The 20,531-nt window shown below is 38.5% G+C and overlaps 1 protein-coding gene across 1 annotated transcript in view; it reads left to right on the top strand.

Annotated features, from left to right (window-relative positions):
* The window catches only part of adamts17 (ADAM metallopeptidase with thrombospondin type 1 motif, 17), a 174,604-nt gene that overhangs the window by 38,735 nt on the left and 115,338 nt on the right, over positions 1-20,531 (top strand). The window contains exons 3-5 of the mRNA XM_072381119.1: positions 3,049-3,220; positions 19,585-19,754; positions 19,991-20,074. Coding sequence (XP_072237220.1) covers positions 3,049-3,220; positions 19,585-19,754; positions 19,991-20,074 — 426 coding nt within the window. The remainder of the gene's footprint in view (positions 1-3,048; positions 3,221-19,584; positions 19,755-19,990; positions 20,075-20,531) is intronic.

Raw genomic sequence — 20,531 nt, forward strand, 5'->3', positions numbered from 1 at the left:
CTCTGTCCACTTCACATACATAAGAACCAGAACCAGTATATATAAAGTGAACACCATTTCTATGTAGTGCCACTGGACGCGTCTATTTGGAATACGTGACCTACTCATGTTAACGTCTGTGAAGTGGACATCCACTGTCCAAGAGAACCCTAAAAAGTTAAATCGGTCACTCAACTTTTTTTGTGTGTTCACTGGCAATTTGCCGCTTAAATGTTATGAATAAGGAAAGTCAGCACCAGGAACAGTCCAGTGCCAGAGCCCACGCAATGCTAGTGCCATCTAGCAAACCTTGTACGCCAACGTACAACGTGTGTCACCACATCGGGTACGCTGCCATTCAAATTTTGTCTGTTTGGGATACCTTTCCCTTACACAGCAAAAACGGCATTACACCAGATGCAAAATCTTTGAGCTGATTACAGCATTAAATGAAGATGGTTTCTGTCGACTCTTCTAATCCAGATTCTGCCGACAGTGGAAATCAAGCCAACTTCATGAAAAGGATAGATCCATCCCATGTATGTATATATTCATGAAATATTGTTAGTTTTTGAGTTAGAGAAAAGCAAGGAAAATATACAACTGAAAGAATTTCACGCCTCATTGTTGATTTCTCTTGAGCTGAACACATCTAACACACTATGTAGCGTCTTCTGTGTGCACTATTGATGATGTTGAGGAGTAGAAAATTGAAGTCTCCTGCTCCCCTGAGTTATCCTGTACCATGGAGGGAGGCAGAGAGAGGGGAAGGAGCTGGCTTCCAGCCAACAGAGGCTGCAGTATTTGTTATCGCCTCAGATCATCGACACCCCCTTGAGATGTAGCTGGCTGATGTAGCTGAAAAGGTGCCTGCCCAAAATAAGGCCAGGTGTGAGGCAGCTGGCCGCTCACGCCGCTTTTGGTGTGAGCCCCCGGTAAGGAACAAGTGATCCATGAGTACTTTTTAAAGCATGATAAGTCTTAAGAAAATGTATTTTTGATTGTTTGGGTAAATTGATCCTTTTCAGCTTCCCCAAAAACTCAGCAATCTTGATTTTATGGCTACAGGTACAACTATGGCTTTACAGGGAGACTGAAGCTGAAAGTCCAGATTGTTCAAACTCTAAAAGGGCACAAGTCTGAACCTCAAGCTGTGAGTGAAATCATTTAAGATGTTTATGTTGTGTTGGTATTATACGTATTAAGGGATTATAGTAGAAGCATTATGTTTTATACTGAGTGAAAAGGCAGCTAACGGGGTTAACTGTACTTTGTGTAATAGATTTATACATCAGACAGCTGAACATATCCATTCATTGCTTCAACAAGCGCTCAGAAACACAAAGTTAATTACATAAGCTGGTACTGAGCATATTTACGAGAGACGTCCTACTGTAATCTTCGTTGAGATTTTGATATTTGGGATCCAATTCAGGCTTGAACACTTGTGGCTGCCTGGCCAGCAATTGTAGTAAAGCATGTTCAAGAGTCACCATCATCCCATTCCACGGCCCCTCTGCAAACCTCACACTTTAGCCAGATCCTCCCATTCCCAGGAGGAGGCTTCCTCCCTAAAAGAAAGCTCTCCCTATTTCTGAACAAATGACGTACTATTTGGAGTTATGAAGTATGCAAGGCTTATCTAGAAGTACCCAAGATTAATAATTTGATGACTGTAAATGATCTTGTCATGGCCACTTTAAAATGAAATGCTAAATCTATCTACTCTCCCTGCACTCCTATTGTTAAGGTTAGGTTTTTCCTGCCCACAGAAACACACACACAACAGCATTGCAGTAAGCAGGTAAAAGTTCATAGAATTTGCTCTACTAATGTCTATGGTAAAGCTTATCTCCCATTTCAAGTTAAATCATTTTTAAAACTTTGCCCTCTGCACCACAAAGTTGTAGAATATATAAAACATCTTGGTGCATACATTAAAAGCCCTAAGCTTACTTTAGAAGTACAGTCTGTTATGTTCCTTCTTGACAGACAGCCTCAGTGTTGCATTTCCAGTCCACTGTGCTATCCAGATAAGACTCCTCGATATGTATTCTTCAACCACTTCTTCACCAAGCATGGAGATTGTAGTATTTGGCAAACTCTTGGTCCTCCTAAAATCCAGAATCTCTCTCTCTCTCTCTCTCAAAATCTTTGTTTCGTTTGTGTTTAAGATGAGGTTACTCTTGCCACACCATGCCACAAAGTAACTGACCAGTTCCCTGCCCTCAGCCTCTTGTTTATCACTGATACCCAACAACTGCAGAGTCATCTGAGTCTTTCTGGAGATGTCGGGACTCTGAGTTATACTGGAAGTCTGAGGTGTACAGAGTGAAGAGGAAGTACAGTCCCCTGTGGTGCTTCTCTGCTGCTGACCACCTTCTCAGACACATAACTGTTAAGTCTCACAAACTGTTGTAGTAGTCAATAATCCAGATGGTTGTAGAGGCATCAACCTGTATTTTCTGCTGCATCTTACTTAACAGTATAGGCTGAATTGTATTAAAACCACTAGTGAAATCAAAGAAGATGATCCTCACGGCACTGCCTGCTTTGTCCAGAGAGTGAGCTTGCTGAAGTAGTTGGATGATGGAACTTTATACATCTTTTCTTTTTTTACATAGTCCCTTTGTAAGTAAAAACCTCATCAATTCCCATATGTGGTATTATTCTAATCATGAATCATGAGTTAGAGATACATGGACTGGTTCAAAACCCTATGATTTATTTAACATTTTAGTAAGTATGATACATTAATAAGGCATCCAACTACCAACTGTTCTCAGGCATTGTACATGCACTCTAGCAAAAATGCACCATGTTTCACATTTTGAGTTCTAAGGATTTGAAATAAGTAATATTAGAATGTGAAAAATTATTCATTAGGTTCTTGTCTTTGATATCCCACACAAAGTTCTTTCACATTAATAATTTTCTATTACCTTTATTGTAAATTTGTTAACACTAAATTAATTCTCCTTTCATTATATACATAACTATTAAACCCTGCTCTTTATTTTCACGAGCATTGACTTATTCTGCTATCTTCTTGCACATTTCCCTACACAGACGGGGATAATTCAGATTGGGGAGGATAGCTTGTTCATCCAGCCAGTGGGAGAATATGACCAGTCACAGTCATTCTCGGGACTTAAACATCAGCTCGTGCGACATCGATGCTCGACAAACACCAACTCCAGCCAAGATGGAGACCAACCTATGCATGATGGGACAGTAAAAGGTAAGTGACAGGAAGACCTTCTATCAGAATGGAAGTTCTAACAAAAGGAAAAAATATAAAAGACACAAAAAGAAAAACTATGTACCTATACTGAATTTTAGAGGATCTGGGATCATTTTCTCCCTAAAGGCTAGGTTTGCTTGCAGTGCTTTGTGAAAGGATGAAACCCAATATTTTGTTGCCTTATTATTCTGTTTGGCAGCAAAGAGAAGAGGGTCAGCAATGGTACATATCTTGAGACTCGGGCCCTTACAATCACTGACCAAGTTGGTAACCTGGAAGTGTTGATAGACTCAGATCTGACTTTCAGCAGCCACATCAAAGCTGTCACCAAGGCAGCTTTTTACCAACTCAGAAACATCAACAGAATTAAAGGTTTTCTCTCCCAAAAAGACCAGGAGAAACTCATCCATGCATTCATCTCCAGTAGACTCCATTACTGTAATGGTCTTTTAACTGGACTTCCCAAACAGAGCATTAAACATCTGCAGCTCATCCAGAACGCTGCTGCTGGAGTTTTAACCAGGACTCAGAGATCTGAACACATCACACCAGTTTTAAAATCTTTACACTGGCTTCCAGTCAGTCACAGAATAGATTTTAAAAGCCTACTGATGGTTTACAAATCCCAGAATCTGTGATATGTTCAGAGAATATAAACCCAGCAGAGCCCTTAGATCCAAGGACTCAGGTCAGCTGGTCCAGTCCAGAGTCCAGACTAAACATGGAGAAGCAGCATTTAGCTGCTATGCTGCAAACAAGTGGAACAAACTGCCAGAGGAGATTAAACTGTCACCATATGTAGACGTTTTTAAATCCATGTTAAAAACATTTCTTTTCTCATGTGTCTGTGCACGAAATCTGCACGGTATAATTTAACTTATCGAGACTGTTGCTTGTTTTTATTCATTTTAATTATTTTATTTCTTTCTATTTATATTATTTTACATATTTTTAATGCTTCTTCTTTATTTTATGTAAAGCACTTTGAACTGTTTTCTACTGTTTTCTTGACTTTACTTAACAACCTAGAATTATATCAAATGTTGCGCATTTTGCTTTATTTGATAAACACAATATGACTAACATATTTGTATTGAATTGTGAAAGATTGCAGAAATAAGATGAGAAAAAAGTATTCGCCCAGCTAATACTTTGTAGACCTAATCTTGCAATAATTACAACTCTTTGTTAAGTCTGTGAGTTTAGGACATCTCGCCATTAGAAGTTTCGCTGTTTACTCCAGTCAAACCAGCTCGTGGATTTCTTCCACTGGTTTACTGCAATCCTTAAAGTTGCAGTGTGTATTTTTTGGGAGGATTATTAAATTCAATTAAATATAACATTCACAACTGTGCTCACAGGTATAAAACAACTACAAGATGAGAATGAGCTATTTAAATCCACACAAAGGTGGCCCTGTTCATCATAGATGCTGCAATGTTGCTGTAGCACATTGACACAATTGGCAATCACAGACATCCAGTATGAGCTTTGCCTTTTACTTTTCTAACAGTAAGGCAGGCTGTGCGAGCAGCTTGCACTGTTGTTTTTGACAACCATCTTAGATTTGGTCTTAGTCTTTTGGACTAAAATGCTTATTAGTTTTAGTCACTTCTATATGTGATAGTTTTAGTCCAGTCAAGTCAAAAAGGTTTCAGTCTAGTTTTAGTCAAAATGCTATATTCTTTGAACAAATTAATTTACCCTATTAGAGTTTGCTGTTGGACCGTGTCACACATAAGTTGTGAAAATAGCAGATCTATAAATTCAACACATTGTAACACAATTATTACAATAATAAAGGAATGGTTTTAGACATACAAGGTTTCCACCCAACGGGAAATACTTTCTGATCTAAGGATTGTGCATTACACACAGATAAAGTGGGAACAGTGGAATCAATGTTTTATTGATTCCACTTTGCTAAAGTACAATGAACATACACATGCCCCAAATATGAGTGGCAGATGAGGACCACATGCTCAACTTGTCCTTGTCTGCCAGATGCATATTTTTTGTAAAAACAGAATGAACTGACGTTAGCATAACAAAGCTAATTGTAGCCTGAAGTTAGCAGCCCATTTGCGCCAGGAGTATGTGGAAAACTTATTAATGTATAAACTTACAATGAAATTTATCACGAGCCGGTTGTCGAGTAACATTGTGTGTGTACAATATGTTGACAGCATTTGTAACTTACCTTCGAAAAAATATCTTCAGGTATGGAAGCCCATTTCTGCCATGAAAGAAAAAATAAAAGCCCAACAGAAAGTCATAATTTCGACTTTCAAAGTCATAATTATGAGATTCAAAGTCATAATTTCGACTTTCAAAGTCATAATTATGAGATTCAAAGTCATAATTTCGACTTTCAAAGTCATAATTATGAGATTCAAAGTCATAATTTCGACTTTCAAAGTCATAATTATGAGATTCAAAGTCATAATTTCGACTTTCAAAGTCATAATTATGATATAGATAGTCGTAATTATGAGATTTAAAGTCATAATTATGAGATAGAAAGTCATAATTATGAGATTGAAAGTCATAATTTCGACTTTCAAAGTCATAATTATGAGATAGAAAGTCATAATTTCGACTTTCAAAGTCATAATTATGAGATAGAAAGTCATAATTTCGACTTTCAAAGTCATAATTATGAGACTGAAAGTCATAATTTCGACTTTCAAAGTCATAATTATGAGACTGAAAGTCATAATTTCGACTTTCAAAGTCATAATTATGAGATTTAAAGTCATACTTATGAGATAGAAAGTCGTAATTATGAGATTTAAAGTCATAATTATGAGTTAGAAAGTCGTAATTTTGACTTTCTGAAACTGACAATGTCTCATTTTTTCCAGTAGACATACTGTCTTCTTGTCTGAGGATGAGATTTGCACAGTATTCAATTTGATCAGTCTAACCAGTAAAAAAACAGTTTTTCCCCCTTTTTAATGGATTGTAAACAAATAGAAGAGTATTTCAGACGTGGTTTAACCAATGATGAAATTCTTGCTTTGCTGGCTGAGGTTCATGGGGTTATTCTAAGCAAGAGGACACTAGAAAGGATTCTTAATAAGAAGAAACTTTGGCGCCGAAAGAACAAAACTGATGTGAGTGTAGTGACAGCTTTCATTCGACAGCTACTTGAAACCTCTGGACAGTGTCACGGATATCGATGGATGCACCAAAAATGTTGGATGAATAGTCTTGTTACAGACAGGGAAACAGTTCGAGTCCTTTTACGCTTACTAGATGGTGAAGGAGTGGACCTAAGGTCAAGAAATCGACTGCAGAGACGGGTTTACTGTAGTCGTGGTCCAAACTATGTTTGGCATATGGATGGCTATGATAAACTCAAACCATTTGGAATTGGGATCAACGGTTGCATTGACGGTTTTTCCAGAAGCCTAATATGGCTTGAGGCATACAAAACAAATAATGATCCAAGAGTCATTGCTGGATACTTCATGGATGCAGTGATTAAAGCCGAGGGTTGTCCTGAAAGACTTTAGGGACAGAAAATGTTAATGCGGCTGACATGCAAAGATATTTGCATCTTACAGAAGATCAGCCTGAAACTGTTAATGTAATATTTGGTCCAAGCACTGGAAATCAGCGGATTGAAAGATGGTGGCTGATCCTGCGAAGTGAATGTGTTCAGTTCTGGATGGATCTCTTTGACAAACTGAAAGCAGATGGACACTTCTCAGACAATTTCTTGGACAAATCCTTGATTCAGTTCTGTTTTCTCCACATAATACAGGTGAGCTTGATTTAAGCTGCTCTGTCTTACACCTTCTCACCTACTGAAAATATTTATTAGTATAACTATAACTATAAAGTGATTACCGTATTTTCACGACCATACGGCGCACCGTACTAAAAGGCGCAGTCTCAGTTATGTGTGCCGTTATTATACTAATTATACACCTAATTATAGGGCGCGAGTTTTATATACAATCCACACAAGCATACAAGTTTTTGTATTTAAAAATAGGTCGGGAGCAAAACTGAGTTTGTTTGTGCTTTATTTAAAACACACGGTTGAACAAGCAAGTGTGCGTCATAACTCAAACCCATCGAAGTCTTCATCTTCTGTTTCTGCATTGAACAGCTGTGCTAAATCTCCATCAAACATGCCAGGTTCACTGTCTTCACTGTAAAAGCCGTGTGGCTCCTCGGAAATGATGCCGGCTTTTGCCAAAGCTCGAACAACAGTGCTAGCAGACACGTTAGCCCAAGCATCTACAATCCACTCACAAGCTGTGGCGTAACTTGCCCGGCGTTGCCTTCCACCCTTAGTGTTTCACCCATAGTGAAACTATGCTTTGAAACTTTGCTCGATGATCCACTGCTCGAGTCTTTCCTCCAACTCGGGCCACCTCGCCTTATTTCCGCGGAAACTCAGCTGCGTCTTCTTCACCTGTCGGAGCTCGTTTTCCAGCTTCCTCCACTTGCGAACCATCGATTCGTTGATCTTAAATTCTCTCGCAGCTGCTCGATTCCGATTTTCCTCAGATGGCCTTCAGTTTAAACTGTGCTTCATAAGCGTGCCTCTTTGCCATTTTCAGGGTTGTTAAAACAGATGTTCTGCATAACGCACACTCCTGTTCTTTTATATACAATCACTTCACCCTTTAACGTTCTCATGGTGTTCTCTGCTACGTCCGCCTTACAACAACACACAGGGCGCGCTGCACATTTTGAAGAAAATCTAAAACTTTTATTTGCGCCTTATGGTCGTGAAAATATGGTATAATATGCAAAGATTTCTTTTCTGAGTATGATAGTAAATAAATAGCATGTCTTAAATATTGCACAGATTGCATGTTTGGATAGTTAAATAAAATAAGTCTGACATGAGAAAAATATATTGATACATTGGACCAGTATGGTCAGACCATTTTGATATTTTCCCTTTATTATCAATATCACTGCATTACAATTTGAACATTATGTTGATTTTTAAATAGGAAACAAAGGAATAGTTGCTGTTGAAACTTCATTATTTTTCATGTGTGCATCCCAATACTGATTTAAAGCCCCCTACCCACCCCAAAGAAATCACTCTTATAATTGAGAAAGTGGTTTATTGTACTTCAAAATAAAAAAGACGCTACGTAGCCATTACAGAAGGCTTTGAGTTATATTTGTAATAATTAATAACACTTTTAAAAATAATGACAAATAATGCTTCAAGGTGTAAAAAAAAAACAGAACTGAAAAAAAGTGTTCTTTTCAGCTGTTTTCTGTTATTGAAGATATAAGTAAGCATAAACTTAAAATAACAGCACTATAAATAAAATGCTGAGTAAACAAAAGAAACGTTTTCATGAATAAGGATAAATAAAACACTTTTCCATTCCAGAACTTAAAATCATGTCTCACCCAATTAAACCATCTCACAGTTGTAAGTCAGTGAAGACTTGTTAAGTGTTGTGGTCACAGAATAACTTGATTTTGAAATATCAACTAACAAGTTTTCAGAGAAATTTTTTTACATTCAAATGGAGTAGCAACATGTTCATGAACAGAACATTTAAAGAAGTGAGTATGTGACTAATATAAAAAGAAAAACATCAGAAATGCAGTGACTCGTACTGCTTGTTTTTAAGCATGGCGGCTCTATTGCATTTTTAACTGTGGGTTAAACCAGCCTCAAGTAAAATGATTAAAAGTGTAAAATCATAACAGCAATACCAAATCTTTAAATTTATTAAACCAAAAACACTGACAAAATACATTTTACTGCGGACTCAAATTTATGTTTTAAACTTTTTCTTTAACTTTGGAGTACTTTAACAGAAAAAAAACAAACACGGGAGGAGAGTGCCTACTACTAAGGTATTGCGGGTCTTATATATACTCCAGAGAACAATACGATGCAAAAGTAGAAATACTGGAGGTAAGATGAGCTACTAACTAAAACAGTTTTTTTTTTTTTGAAGAAAATGCTAAACTTTAAAAGTTTAAAAGTATAAAAGTCTCTGAATACCTTGAAGTTGAGTGAAGCTAACACTGATGGTTTTTCCGAGAAACAAATCAGATCCTGTGCAGAACCGTAGAAAAAGTGACAGGTGCTGTGTGTCTGATTCCCTGAGATAAGAACTTAAATACTTGCTGATGTTTTTCTGCTGTGCATTCATGATTGCAGGGTATACAACTGAAAGTATAACTTTTCTTAATGTTGGTTGGAGATTTTCATATGCAGCTGTAATACCTTCCAGCTCCGACCTCAGCGGGGAAAGCACAGTGCTCCACTTCTCAATAACAAAGGCAGGTTCCTGAATCAGCTTTTGGTGGGCAAGCTCCTCAAGTAGTAGCTCAATGTTATCAGCTGTTGGTACTCTTCGACAGTTATGGAGATCCATGATTTCCAGCAGCTCTTCTCCGTCCACACTCTGAAAATCTGAACGACAAGATCCAAACACCATTTGATCTGACTCTGTAACCTACATACCTTAGGAAGCTGTCAACAAGAGGACTCTTTATACAACCAAGAGATGCTTGCTCCAGTATTACTGGAGCACGTTTTATAGGTAGGTACTTCTGTTTTTGCCAGCCAAAGGCAATGATTTGGCCAATGCTTTCCCATTGTTGCTGTCCAAAATCATGATGCAAGTGGGGCACCTTAAAGTTATTACCCAGTGCGCACTGTTCATAAAAGTCCTGCCAAAACTCGGAGAGGACATCCCTTAAAACTCCTCCATCATCAACAGCCTTTTCTCTCCTTCCATCGGGAAGCACCACTTGAATAGATATGTCCTTCTGCGTGTCACTTGCATCACAAAAATGTGAAATTAGTTCTTTCAGGATTTGGCCACGGTGAAGAACAAGGATTTTCTTTAGTCCCTTCTCTCTGAACAATGGGCTCCTCCAAATAATCAAAGTGTGAAGAAGAAAGCACTGGACTAGATGACTGTGGAGACAGCGGAAGGGTGTCAACAAGACTGAGACTGTCTGTGTTAGAAATGTGTCCTGTGAAAAAGGTAACTGTGCCACTGTTTTCTAAAATGTCAACATTGACCGCTGCATCTAGCTCTTGGACACTGGACAAATCCCCCATGTCAACAGTAGAGTAAACTAGGTGAACATTACCTGTGCTACTGTTTGTCAGGTCACTGCTAGTTCCAACATATATGACATCAACACTGTCTGGTGCTTTGGATTGAGTCAGCGGTGTGCAAACCTGAGAGTTAGTAGAAAAACTTGAAGCTTCTTGGTCATTTCCACTGGAGTGGTCTGGTTCTGAGTCCCTGGCACTGTCCTTCATTTTGGTTGTTAGGTAAAATCGCAAAAGAGGTAGTTTTGTCTGCTCATAAAGTTCTCCAACGGTAATATGTTCATCAAGTGAATGTTCCTGAAAAGCTGTCGTATCAACCTCAAAATCTGATTCTTCCCTGAGAATTTCTTTGAGCAGGAAAAAACAAACCCACTGCCTTATCAATTAACTCATTTTTTCTACAGTCCTTTGACACATCAATTTTTCTTGTTCCACCACCTTTCTTTGTCCTAACTTGAAAAAACTTCCCATCTCGACAATTCAGCCATCCTATCTCAACTTTTTGCATTCTTTTTTGAGCATTTCTGATGGTAACATTTTCTGAGACTCGCTTCTGATCATTGCCTTTGTTTCTTGAAATCTTGGCTCTTAGTCGGTCAAAAAGTTTTGATTTCCGGCCAGCAGGATCATTTTCCCTCCGTCTGCAATATCCAAGAAGCGCCAGTCGATCACCATACGATGGGAGATACTCCTTAAGCTGCTCATCTGTCATGAGCAGAAGGACACTGGAATCGATCTACAAAAAAAATTGTTGAAACAATTATTTAACCTATAAATAAAAATGTAAAAATCAGTAAAAAAAAGGCCAAACGATAAAACATATCTGTCTTTGCCAAGTCTCTATAATAGTGTTGTATGATAACTGCTAAATGGTACTGATTTCCTTAACAAACTACCTTATCTTTTTCCAGTCGTTGTATGACTTTCTCTGAAACATTTCGTGATTTTAAGAAGTCATATACCTCATCCATCCTGTGACAGTTCCACACAATAACTAATGAATAACGTCTAATAAAACATAACATTGCAAAAGATTTAGCACAAACATGATAGTAGGGCTTGATGATATTACTGACAGACGCATCACGATATAATCATTTCATATCAGTCAACATCAATAATTATTGATTACTTTTTTATTTTAAACATCTGAAATGCTGCCAAACTGTTGATGTGACCTTTCCTCTTTTATCCACAGCTTTCACGCCGTTATTCATTTATTTATTTCTAAACAGTTATGAGGCGTGGTGGCGAAACATGAAACTGCTGCTGTGCAAGTTACTCAACAGGTTGTTGCTAGTTTACTAGTGAGTGAGTTAACTGATGCCACCAACCTAGCTTAGCTAGCCTTGAGAGGTTGAGTGGCTAAAGCCTTTCCTCTGCCTACATCCCCCAGAATGCTGTGCAGTTCTGGATCAGAGTTCAGTGAATATTCTATATACTGAATATTGAATATTCTATGACACGTCTCCACAACTAAATGGTAAAGTGTAGAGCTTGAGTTTGAAAGTTCTGTGTTTACATTTTTGCCCTGAAATATTTAGATGGTTGAATACTTTCCAAAATGAAATTTTCATCTTTACAAAATGGTCAAGTACATGAACATCATCAGAATGATCTTAGTTTTGATATTCATTACTGTCATTTAATACATACAATATGATAAGTTCGATTTTTACAGTTACAATTTACCTCTGTTTAGGTTCAGGTCAAAGGAACCTCCTCTGTCTGACTCTTTAGGCCTTGTAGGTATCCTAAGTTGAGTAAAGTTGAACAGTTTCAACAGGGCCTGCCCATAACAAAACATGTGCATACAACAAGCTGTGGGGTGTGTTTTAACCTTATATTTGTATACCTTGTATTTATGCCGCAAAATAATTATACATATTAACTTGTTGACGTGGTGTGCATTAACCAACTTCTTTTCACACTTTGAAATAAAAACGATCTAATTAACGGACTATTTAACTCCAATAACAAGGTTAACACGCTTTGACTGTAAACCTGCAGCTAGCTAACGTTGCTATGTCAACGGCCGCTGTACGCACGATCAAAAAGCATTCTAACCACTTTAAAACGAAAGAATCTAAACCGAAACTATCCAGCAGCTTTTTTCTGATACTTACATTTCACTTGTTTACATATTTGATAAAGCCAGTCTGCAGACGTTTCCGTGGCGACACAAAACTAACACAACTATGGCCTAGGTTCCAAGGCAACCAAAGAAGGCAAACCGACCCTTAACTGACCCTTAAAGCAATAACAAGTTACCGAATAATTAGGTCCTAATTATACTTACCTTAGCTTTAAGAGCATTAGACTTTATAAGAATTCGATCAAGTAGGCTTGGCTCTAACTGCTCCGGTATCGTCATAAAATCATGACTTTCTATCTCATAATTATGACTTTGAAAGTCGAAATTATGACTTTCTATCTCATAATTATGACTTTAAATCTCATAATTATGACTTTGAATCTCATAATTATGACTTTGAATCTCATAGTTATGACTTTGAAAGTCGAAATTATGACTTTCTGTTGGGCTTTTATTTTTTCTTTAATGGCGGAAATGGGCTTCCATATTTATTTCACTGTAATGGTGTTAAGAAGAATGATAGACTTCATGGTGATGGGTGTGTTAGTGTATATTAGTGTATATTGTAAAGTTTAAGCCCTGCAGGCTGGATGGAATCTACAGGGAAGCTTGTTGGTTGTATATCATAGGTTTTTGCTTAGTGCTCATATGAATAAATGCACTGGCTGTTGTTGTGAATTTACTCTCTTGGGTAATGACAATTATATGGGATGTTTGTTGTTTTTGATGCTGCGTCATGTCTAAAAGTGTAATAGAGATATAATTATTTCTGCTTTTTATGGGTGCCCCATGCCATAGGCATAGGTATTCAGAAATATTAAAACTGATTAAAAGCTGATTTAGAGGAATGCAGATACCAGTCTATGAATGCTGAATAAAGGTTTTACTGTAACCCTCATCTCTGAAAAACTCATTTTCATTTTTGCTGCATGAGATACAACCATCCTAGTTGCTTGTAAGATTCCTCTTTTTACTGTTTCTAAATGATAATATACTGCTTTTTGTGTTATAGCATCAGACGTACCTGTAGCTTGAAGGGGTTACTGACAATCTACTGACAATGGAGGGAAATTCTGTCATAGTTGTCGTGTCTATCTACATTTATATTTATTCTTAAAAAATTGTCAGGTATGAGGTGTGGAGGGAGGAATCGGATGCAGATATTGCAAAGGAATTGGATTTATTTCAAAACACAGACAAAAGGAACAAACGAAAGGCGCGGCTGAGCCGGAAACTATGACTATGAACAAATAACAAAACAAAACTTGGCATAAACTGTGAAACAATGACTATCGGTAAGAACAGGTACAGACCAACCTGACAACATGAACGGTGGTAAGGTGGCAAGGATCTGACAAAGAGCTGAGGGAACCTGGAAACCGAAATACGGTGATGATGAAATTGGTGATGGGGTGCAGCTGTGAAACAAGGACAGTTGACATGGATGAACCTATTTATGTGCAAGGGAAAGAACATGGCATGTAATGAATCCAAAACCTGAAAACAAGAAAAACGTGACATGACAAAAATAAAAGGTTGAAATATCTAAAGCTTAAGAAACTAAAACATTGTCATATTTAGTCACTGAAATCATACTTCAACCAAAAGGGGGCGCTATGGTCAATCATAGCGTTTACAACCAGATTTAACTGTTGCTAACGTGTTTAAAATTTCTGAAAATTTGTTCAGTGTAACTGGCTGCCTTCAAGTGATTTTGCAGATTATGTCTACATGAAAGAGCAGCATATTTAAATGTTTTTTCCCTCCCAATTCAGAACAGAGAATGGGGATGGATATTAGGAGTTGCTTTGTTACTTCCTATACTTTTTTCAAGGTTAAGTCTGTAGATAAGTTCGGAGCAGACCAAGAAAAGCTTTAAAAATTAGACTATGCCAGTGTTTGAGTCTACAGAAAGCAGACAAAGCAGACCATCCAATCTTAACTTGCAACGTGCCGTGAGGTGTTTTAAGGCTTGTGATGAACCTCAGAGCTCCATGATAAACTGTATCCAAAGAAACATAACCTTTGCAATGGTGTACGCATTTTAATAACATCACTTTCTTCCAGCATAGATTTGAAAGTAGCTGGAACTGGAAGTCAAAGTCTTTCTTTTTCTCAAAAGGAGACTTGATTCTAAAGAGTTGTCTTGATTCGCTAACAGATGTTTATTGTGAAGTTTGAAGGAAAGAGAATCATCCAGTAGGATCCCAAGATATACAATAAGGAGAGAATACAGAATTTTCTCTCACCTGGGTTGTCGTGACGAACGGGTTAGCGTAGGTGTTTGGTGGTGAGGGGGATGGGTGTGTGATAGAATCATTTGGGGGTGTTTGTGTCTGGGAGATGATAGGGGGAGAGGTGGGGCCTTGGTCTGAAGGTGTTGGCGAGGGAAGTTACAGCAGTGAAGTAAGAGCAGGGAGAGGGGGCCGCTGTTTGATCAAATCGATTGAAAAACTGATTCAGGTCATTCACCCACTCCTGAGATTCTGTAGCCTGGCTGTCTCTGTCCAGAGATCGTTTTCAGTCCTCTCCAGATTCCACAGACGTCCCTCTGCTGCAGCTGATCCTCCAGCTTCTTCCTGCAGCTGTACTTCTCCTGTCTGATCTTCCTCCTCAGATCTCTCTGGATGACCTTCAGCTCCTCCTTGTCTCCTGACCTAAAAGCTCTTCTCCTTGAGGAGAGCCTTTATGTTAGGATAAATCCATGCTTTGTTGTTGGATAAAAGCCTCACAGTTCTTTTGGTTAAAGTGTTCTCCACACAGAAGTTTACGTAATCTGTGAAATAGTCTGTGGAAGGATCCTGTGAGGGGCACAGTTTCACAGAGTTAGGGGGTTAGTGCCACCTTATTCATGATCGGCACTAACCCCCTGACTACTCCTGGTCATTATTTATTTTGCATTGGCCAAGTGTCCTGGCCAAGACAGCAGCATAGAGATAAAAATGTACAGACAGACATATCAGCACACATGTAAACTGACTGATGTATTACAGTCAAACCAGAAAATCAGGCAGAACATCTACAAAATGTATCTGCCTCCAAGTCATCCAGCATTTTTTGAAAAGCCTACAATGGGACCATGTCATGAAGTTTCAAGTCTTTTTGCAGTTTGTTCCAGGCAAAGGGAGCAGCGTACATGAAAGCCTTGGTTTGTACCCTTGGAACTGAAAATAATAAAGAATCCTGTGAATGAAGGCTATAAGGCCCTGAACTCTTCAGTTGGAGGAAGTTCGAAAGGTAAGACAGAAGTAGACCAAGAACAGCCTTGTAAACAAGAATATACCAATATCTTAGCTACGTACTGACAAGGAGGACCATCCAACACGTTGGTATAATAAACTGTGATGGATGAGAGATGTAAAATTACCTCAGAGCCCCGTGATATACAGCATCAAAAGCATGTAGACATTGAGACAAGGCATGCATGTACTAAACATCATAATCCAAAACAGACCAAAAGGTTGCAGAAACCAGCCTCTTTTTGGATTTATAGGAAAGACAGGATTTAATCCTGAAATATAAACCCAGCTTCAACTTAAGCCTTTTTGCCAGCTGATGAACATGTGGGGTAAAATAAAGAGATTCACCAACTAAAATACCTAAATGTATATAATATGATATGGATTCAATCTGTGAACCCAGTGAAGAGGCAGGTTCTGTGTTTTGTCCTTAGAAGTTTTGTTTGTATTTATTAAAAGTTTTAAATGTTTCTGAACTGTGTTAAAAGCCAACTGTAACTGGATGAGTGTCAGGGTTGGGATGGGGGCTGTGCAATACATCAGTGTCATCAGCATAAAAATTGTCCAACTGTATTGGACACATTTTGGTCAATATTGTTAATATAAAGCATAGGAAGAAGTGGTTCTACAACTGACCCCAGAGGCACTCCTTTTGTTACTAAATAATCACTATGGCATTTGATTTAGGTTCATTAAATCAAATGCCCCAGAGAGATCAATGAATAGGGCATCATAGTGTTTAGTATGAAGAGGATAAATAAAATATTTAAAAAAAAAAAAAAACTCTAAGAGCTGCTGTTGTTATACTGTGTCTTTTTCAAAAACTGGACTGAAAATTAGATATAACCTTATTGTTGGCTAAAAGCTCCTTTAGTTGATCACTGACAAGGGACTCAAGGAGTTTGGCCAAGACACATAGCATGGAGATAGGCCCATAGTTATTTAAAATAGAGGGATCACCCCCTTATAAGAGAGGAAGGACAAAGGCAGAATTGCATACAAGAGGGATGACATTTGTGTCAAAGCAAAGATTAAAAATGTGTGTTGGGGCAATAAAATCTGCTGCAAGTTTTAAAAACATGGCTCTAATTCATCTGTGCCAGTAACTTTAGTGGTATCTAAAAACTTGAGGTATTTGTGAACATTGAAAGTTAAAATAGGGTTAACATTAAAAGGTGGTTTTAACAAATCCTGGCCAACTGACCAAACTGAAAAGGTACTGTGATTATTAGGATTGTGGGACATACACTGCAGTTTTGCAAAAATCCACCATAATCCAACACATGAACAGAAATCACTGACAGTTTTAGGTCCAATTTTAAAGGGAGAGAGAGTGCTTTCCACCTAAACTCAAACTGAAAGCAGGTTATAAAACAGAAGAGCCCGAAGGTGCTGCCTTCCATTCCACTTTTGGAAACTCTAGGAAATTAAAGTAAACATTCAGTTTAAGAGTGAAGTGTACTGTTGGTAAAATCTGGAACTATGAAGTCTTTAAGACATCAAAGAGCTTGATGATTAAGTGCTTTATTTTCTAAAAAGAAACCGTTTAGATTTTATTAATTGAAAAGATGCTAAAATTTAAACGGTCTCTCGGAATATCTACGTGAAACTGGGTGGTTGACCGCTGTGCCCTTACAGATATAATATGTTGACAAGATCTGCTAAATAAGACCTGTTAAATCGATCCAGAAAGTTGAGAGGAGTCATAGAATGAATGCAGACAGGAGTTACATGTTCATCCTTTTTCAAAATGCAAAGACTGATTTAGACAGATGTACAAGGCATTAATTGTCAAGTCAAGGGGTGATAAAAGTATGAATAGCTTTTTCCATGTCTTTGAGAGGGAGTTAAGGCTTCATCTCAGCAATAACTCTAAGCTTGCAGAACCTTGATTTCACAACTGCTCTTTATGCTTATCCAACTAAAAAGCTGTGAAATCACACCCAGATTTATTTAGAACCAAAGTGCAAACAGTGCCAGCACAATTGTGGTGTGGATTTGACCAAACCAAATGACTTGTTCTGAGTGAAATTGAGACATATCAACTTTATCCAAGTTTTATGACCACTTAGTTCAGCAACACTTGCAGTGCATTTTTTCTGTCTAACTTGATATATAAATATACCTGGAAGTAATCGGCAAAAAGAGTAAAGAGGAATATTATTTTGCCTGAAAACGGATCCTAAAGGCAACATATAAAAAGCATTGGACCCAAGATTGACCCTTGACATACCCCAAAAGTGAGAGGGACACAAGAAGAAAAATTCCCTAAATGAACAGAAAAACTCCTCAAATTAGATATGATTTAAACCAAGTCAAAACTCGGAACAGTATTTTTTTGCAAATGTTAGTTGAAAGATGCTGGACTCACAGGAGAGGAATAGCCAGACTTGAGTCCTCCATGTCAAGCAAAACAAACAGGTGGGCATGCAGACAGGTTAGTGAATTGAAGCAGCAGCAGTGGGCTGAGACAGACAGTCTACAGAAAAAAAAGAGACAACTTGATTTTTGACAGGAACAGACTTTGATAAAGAAATCATCTACATTTTTACCTTAAAATCACCCGTCTGGTGAATCCAACAATCTGGCGATGAGTGGAGATCAGACTGGTGACACATTCCACCTCTTGTGTAGCTGTCAGTTCTCGTTGGCACAGCCACAGACAACCAAAGGTGCACCCAAATGCTCCAAATGACCCATCAGAGTCAAAGAAGTATCATAATCCATTCTGAAAATCTAGTACACCTTAAGGACCTGCATCAAAGTTGTAGGAAATTATTGCACTATTTGATTTGTAATTGAGTTGTCACTGTCCAATCAGCACAGCATATTCCGAGTCACATGCAGGTGGAAACTTTGAGCACTGAATCTTACATGCAGTTTTGTGATTTCTATCTATGAAAAAATACTCACAAAAGCACTTCTATTTTGTCCTGAGTCTGCTGCGGGGCCTCCTCCCACTAGGACTTGCCTGGAAAACCTCTAAAGAGAGGTGACCAGGAGGTATCCTAACCACGTGCCTGAACCACCTCAGCTGACACTTTTCAATGCGGAGGAGCAGCGGCTCTACTCTGAGCTCCCTCTGAATGGCAAGCTCCTCACCCTGTCTCTAAGGCTGAGCCAAGCAGTGTTTCTCAATTCCGGTCCTCATGACCCACCGCCCTGCATGTTTTCAATGTTTCCCTCCTCCACCACACTTGATTCAGATGAATGGCTCCTTATCAGGCCACTGCAGAGCTTGATCATTTGAATCAGGATACCCATTTCAGTCACTTGTATCCGCGATCTCGTACGTTCGGTCACTATCGAGATCTTGTGACCATAGGTGACGATTGGAACAAAGATGGACAAGTAAATCGAGAGCTGAGCTGGAAGTCTCAGGAGCTGAGCAGAGCCTTCTTCACCACGACGGACTGGAACAGTGCTGTCATTACACTGACAAAGCCCCAATCTGTCTGGCCATCGCTTCAACCTGCCATCACCCATGAACAAGGTCCAGAGATACTTAAACTCTTCCGCCTGAGGCAAGGACTCATCCCCAACTTAGGCAGAGCATTCCACCTTCAGAACCATGGCCTCGGATTTGGAAAAGCTGACCTTCATCCCGGTTGCTTCACACTCAACTATGAATCGCTCCAGTGCACGTTGAAGGTCCTGGCTTGATGAAGCCAACAGAACTACATCATCTGCAAAAAGCAGAGATGCGATCCTGAAGTTCCCAAAACCAGACCCCCTCCTCTCCACGACCACGCCTTGAGAGCTTGTCCATGAAAATTACATATATATACATATATAGCCTCACCTAAATCACATATATAAATATATAAGTAATATGTTTTAATATAATGGTTATGTTTTAATATATTTGCTATTTTTTTTTTTTTTTGCATCACTGCAATTGTGGAAAAGCGTTTCTAACCTTTGTCTTAAAGCCTGTCTTTCTGCTTTTTTGTGGTAGGGGAGAAGGAGAGGAGTTTAAAAGTGGATGATGAGGGTCGCAGGAAGAGGGAAACCATTCACTTGCACAAGACATACACTGTTGAAACAGTAGTGGTGGCAGATTTTGACATGGTTCAGTACCATGGTGCTGAAGTAGCACAAAGATTTCTGCTGACTGTCATGAATATGGTAAGAATTCCACAAACAATTATGTTCTTATTATTCATGTCCACAGCATGTTCTGTGGATTAGTCAGACTAACAGGCCATGTTAGTTTGGAAAGAGATCTCGATGCTTAATTTCTCAAACAGGATTTTTTCAGTGTTGTAAGCACCATACCACTAATTTTAAAGATGTATCAGAACCCAAACATATTTCCTCTCTCATTGGTGCAATCTATCTTAGTTTTGTTCTGCCTCTTGCAGGTTAACAACATGTTTCACCACAAGAGTCTGGGAGTTAGAATCAACATACGAGTCACAAAACTGGTGTTGCTTCACATCCGCCCAGTAAGCTTAATTTTCACATTGTTTTCTGGAATGCATCGCTGTACTGCTCCATAGAGGCAGAAGACTTTCTCCAATCATATTGTATGTGTTTTTTTAGATTTCTGCTGAAGAATGTTTTCTGCAAAACATTGACTCTTAAGAGATCTTCTGCACTGGTTTGATAGCTGTGCTACTTGAGTGGATTCTCCTATTTCTGACACTTTTCAATGTCTGTTTTGATGAGTAACCACGCCAATGGAAAAGTTGATTACAAATGTTGATCAAGCTTTCTATTGACAACGAAAGCCCAAATGAACCCAGATGAAGAAGAGACGTCATGGATGTTGGGCTGTTGCAAGATGGAAAAATTAAACAAACAAAGTTTAAACAAAGTCTTCCCTCAATGCTGATGGGGAATGTCAGATTGCTATCAAATAAAATGAACAAGCTTGGAGGGCTCAAGAGGACACAGCAGAAA

This window comes from Leuresthes tenuis, unplaced genomic scaffold (genome assembly GCF_036924035.1).
Source record: "Leuresthes tenuis unplaced genomic scaffold, fLeuTen1.0.hap1 SCAF_2, whole genome shotgun sequence".
NCBI lineage: Eukaryota > Metazoa > Chordata > Actinopteri > Atheriniformes > Atherinopsidae > Leuresthes > Leuresthes tenuis.